The sequence below is a fragment of the Natator depressus genome, chromosome 18, assembly GCF_965152275.1.
Source record: "Natator depressus isolate rNatDep1 chromosome 18, rNatDep2.hap1, whole genome shotgun sequence".
NCBI classification, from domain to species: domain Eukaryota; kingdom Metazoa; phylum Chordata; order Testudines; family Cheloniidae; genus Natator; species Natator depressus.
In genome coordinates, this window is record NC_134251.1 from 11,944,394 (window position 1) to 11,949,200 (window position 4,807).

The 4,807-nt window shown below is 56.5% G+C and overlaps 1 protein-coding gene across 1 annotated transcript; it reads left to right on the forward strand.

Annotated features, from left to right (window-relative positions):
- CORT (cortistatin) lies at nt 1–4,046 on the forward strand. Its single transcript, XM_074975306.1, has 2 exons — nt 1–177; nt 3,655–4,046. Exons 1-2 carry the CDS (start codon nt 76–78, stop codon nt 3,865–3,867), a joined length of 315 nt encoding a protein of 104 aa, XP_074831407.1. The 5' UTR covers nt 1–75; the 3' UTR covers nt 3,868–4,046.
- The last annotated feature ends 761 nt before the right edge of the window (nt 4,047–4,807 follow it).

Consider the following 4,807-nt stretch of genomic DNA (forward strand, 5'->3'; position numbering starts at 1 on the left):
AGGGGCTGCAGCCATTGCCTGTGGCAGATCAGAGCCCAGAGACAGCTCCCCCCGCCCAGCCGTGCCCGATCCATCATGCAGCTGGTGGCCAGCCTGGTGTCCGTGCTGCTGGTGGCGTGGAGCGTGAGAGCCAGCGCCTTGCCCGGAGAGGAGAGAGCCGCCGTGGCGAGCAGCAGGGTGAGTATCGCGCACCCCGGGACGGGAGGCGGGGCAGAGGGGACCGCGGGGGCCACCCCGGTGGGCGCTCTGTGCTCCTGGACCCTCCGGAGCTGCGGCGCGTGGGGCTGGGCGCCTGATTAGCGGGGAGGGGGCCAGGGCTGAGGGCAGACCGCAGAGGGGTCGGTGAAAGCACAGTCCGTGCTAGCCGCAAACGAGAACGGGAGAGAGGGGAAGGAGGGGAGGGGAAACGCGGCTGGCTGGGGGAGTCCGGCGAGAAGGAGTCGGGCAGGAGAAGAAGGGGCGTGTAGGAGAACAGAAGGCTAGAGTGGGCTCCTGTCCCTGCTCCAGAACGGACCCCGGGGGGCGGAAGAATGCTGGAAGGACCCGGTGCAATAGGAAAGAAGGAGGGTAACCGAGAAATAAGAAGCGGAGTAATCACACCAGAATAAAGTCGCTTTGATCCGGAATAGAGTGTCCACATGGGAGATACGCCAGCATTGCTGGAGCAGTGTAATGGTACCGCTAGTCCCTCCGCCGGTCAGTTCCCGCGGTAGATAAACCCCAGGAGGTACAACCACCGCGACACAGCCTCTGCCCTGTGCTCCCAGCCTGTGTCCACGGCTCTGCCCCCGCCCTGCGCTCCGCCAGCCTGCACCTGTGAGCGCCGGAGTGCGAGCTGCGCAGCTCTCACTCCGGTGCGCGTCCATCCCCGCAGCGCGGCTCGCAGGTTCGCCTCCCAGCCTGGGAACTGGGGAGCAGCCCAAAAGAGGAAGGAAGGGACCCAGAGTACCCCGTAAAGGCACCAACTCCTCTTGTGCCTGTGTCTAGTTCCCGGTGGCGCTTTTTCAGCCTCAGAGGTGGTTCCCCATCAGTGTCCGATGTTAATGCTTCGGAGAGGGGCTCTGGGGCGCTTTGGAGAGGGGCGCGCGTTCCATGAGTAAGCGAAAGAGGAGACCGAAGAAGAGACAGACGCACACAGTGAGATGCTGGGGACAGCATCCCATCAGGGAGCGGCCCTTAGATCAGCCTTAACCCTTTGTGTGTGGGGGGGGTAGGGGGGGAAGTCTCTTTCCTCTGCGGATTCTCACCACAACGACAGGTTAACCCTCTCTGTGACCGACACGTTTTTATCCGAAGTCTAAGCCGCAGGGAGAAGGGAAAAGCGCGGAGTTAGGCGGCTAAGCCCAGTCACCAGCCGCTCAGTGGAAATGAGTGCGAGGAAGGGTTCTCAGCGGCAGGTCCAATGCCGCTGCTGGAAGGGAGCTGAAGACTTACTAACTTTCCAAAGTCCCTTCGAGAGTAGATCGCAGTAGGAGGGATGGGTTGGTGGCTGGAGGAGAGAGATGGGGATCCCTTTCTCAGGCTAAACACCTCCGGGTTTGAGGCATGAGCTGTTATGAAATACACCCCCAAATGCACAGGAAGACACCGACCGGCGTATCTCCATGTCCCGGTGGAAGCGGTGCAGAGAAGCCAGCAGCCTCAGGGGCGCGAACAATAACCAGCTCTAGCGGCCCGGAGCTCTCCAGCGGGACATCGGTGGGAGCAAGGGGCGAGCGCACCGGGCTGGAGAAGGTGGCTTTGAGGACCCTTCCCCCTGGCACCGGAGCCTCGCTGGGGCCAGTGGCCACCGGCTTCCAGCGCGGTCTGGTTCCGCTAGTACCCAGGGAGCCAGGGCTTTGTCTCGCCCGGCTCCCGGATAAGCGGGCACCCCGTGCCCACGTAACAGGGACACCCAGCAGGCGGCTGGAGCGCTGGCTTCCCAGCTCAGGGCTCGAGGGAGCGGCGACCCACGTGTTGCCAGATGGGCAGGGTTTGGGAAATCAGCCTCCCCCAGCCCTCTGTGGCTGGGGCTAAGTCGGGACACCCGGCTTCTGGCCTTGCTAGGGCTGCAGACAGCTATGTGCCTCAGTTTCCCCGACTGTCTAAAGGGCAAATAATTAGAACCCTGTCAATACCCACAAAGGTTTCTTTCAAGAATCAGGGGGATTAATGTGGCCGCTCCTTGGGAACAGCCTTGCCCAGAGGTCCGTGGCTGGGGACAGCCGGAGCGTCAGCGGGGAGCAACCGCTGAGATTCTTCTGGGGGTAAAGAAACCGAGCTGGGTTACTCTGGATCAAGGCTGGTGTAACTGAGATCAGAATCTGGCCCTAGGCTATTTGAAAGCAGGCAATGTGGGTTGTTCCATGTCTCCATGGTCCAAGTAGCTTTTCCAGCCATTTGGGGCTACAGCCCCCACCCCCTGCTGCCTCCTTCCTTCACCCTTAATCCTGGCCTCCTGGAAATGGTTGGCTAGAGGAGTCTCAGCATGAAGTTTCCCTATGTTAATAATACTTCTCAGCACTGTGTGTCCCTCCATAGCCCTTCCCAAGTAGGTGCTGGGACTGCCAGGCAATGGAGACAGTAACCCGGGGGGGATTTACAGCTAGCTGGGTTTTGGGCGGGTGGGAGGAGCAGGGGATATTGTAACTGAGTGAACCAGTTTGTTCACTGGTATAATGACACACACCTGCTGCTGTCTCCACCCAGCTGGCCAGGTTGAGCAGGCGGGGTCTGGGAGCCAGAAATTCCTGAGCTCTAATCTCAGCTCTGTCACTGACTTGCTGGGTGACCTTGAGCAAGTCATTCCCCCTTGTGCCTCGGTTTCCTCTCCTGTGTGGTGGTGGTAATGACTGTTTCCTGTTACCCTGGGAACAGGGTGGGGATTAACTAGCGCCTGTCTGCAGATCAAGTGCTGTACAGGTGCTGAGAGCCCTCAGGCCAGGAGCCTCCGGTGAGGGAGAGGGAACCAAGGGAACTGGGATCCTGGCTCTGTCCCTCTCTTCCACCTCCCCTGTCTCTGATGAGACCCCGGCTTTCTGACCACTGAGAAGAGAACCAGAGGCATATTAGGGATTTGTGGGGCCCTGGGCCAGAGCAAATGGGGAGCCCCTCCCCACTCCTTTCACTTGCAGTCCCGTACTCCCCCCGCCGTGTTCTTGCTGAGGAAATGGGGTCAGGGTACAGGGGCAGGAGCAGCGCTGGGTGGGTGGAACATATCGGGGCATGGGGTTGCCCATTTTTCCAGGGCTCCCCAGTTGGCTGGAGCCCCTGGGCTTGGGCCCCATTGGCCCAGTGGCTAATCTGCCACTTCAGTGAACCATCCAGGGCTCTATGCCAGAGCCTCTGTGCTAGTCTTCCCTCCTGTGTATGCTGTCCCCCTCCCCTCTGCTGGCTCACAGGCCAAGAGATGTGAACCAGGGAAGAGGAGGAGGCCAACTAGGACTGGCAAATGTCCCCACCTTTCTGCCTCAACCCACCCCCATCATGATGACCCCAGTGACTCCCATTCGACACTATGAAATTGGCCAGTTTGAGGTGATTAGCACTGCAGGATGGCCTCGTGTCCTAAGGGTTAGAGCTGGGGTCTGTGATGAGGAATGGAGAGCATTAGGCCAGTACCTGCAGAGGGACTTAAGGAGATGGCATTATCTCTCTTGTGCTTTCCACTTGCAGGAGCAGACCAAGGCCCGGAAGGACATGATCCTGAAGATGCTGGTGGGTCTCCTGGATGGGATGGACACAGGGCGCGAGGCAGCTTCCACTGACTTTGAAGAGCCCCCGGAGAGCAAATTGGAAGAGGAGCGGCTGGCTTTGGGGCGGCTATCACAGCGAGACCGCAAAGCCCCCTGTAAAAACTTCTTCTGGAAAACCTTCACTTCCTGCTAACCCCCAAGCCCCACTACCAGCCCTGGATTCAGGCCCCTCAGATTTTCCCTGGCCCCTTTAGAACACAAGAACTGTATCTTGCATTGCAAATAACATCCACATGTCAATGGTTTCTGTTTTCCTCAAATGATTTGAGCTCTGTTTGTTTATTACTCCATTCACAAATAAAGCATGGCTGAGAGACACCTTGGGAACATGTGTCTGCTTCTTTGTGCCTGCTGCAGCTAAATGCACACATGCACATCTGGACCTTCTGACACACTTGGTGGGTGGTGAGTAAAGGTAAAGGGCTGGCCCGAAAGGTGTTGGGGGAAAAGGACATGCTGACTAATATACACAGGCTAGCATACACATATATTATGCTGATAATACTACCCACAATACATATTTCAAGCATTTAAGTATACATTTTATTAAGCATTAATATAGCAATTATATAGCCCATATTGGCCTATACTTTTATTATAGTCCTGTTGACTTGTGCTAAGTATCCCATAACACCTTGCATTAGCAGAAGAAAACTTTGGCTTAAGTAGATAGGAAAACTGGCAGTATCAGGAGATATAAATGTTTTCTAACAGCAACAGAAAGGGGTTTACCCTCCTCACAAACCTATTTACCCTGGTACAAGCCCAGAGGATGGCTCCATGCCCTTTGGTACCTGGAGTGCTCAGAACAAAGATAAGGTTGCATCATGACCTGGATTCAGCACAGAAGATAAAGGGGCTCATCAGGGTACCAGCAACCAACAAGGTAAAAACCTGATTTCTCGAATCCAGTCTCAGATGCCATATATAGTACCTTTTACTGGTACAAAAAGGGATGTAACTTCAGGGAGCATGCCTTCTGTGTAAGGTGAATGTCACAGGACGGCTCTTCGGAGACGAGGATCATATAGTGCATCATAGTAATAAACCAGACTGACGTTGGTTAGTTGATC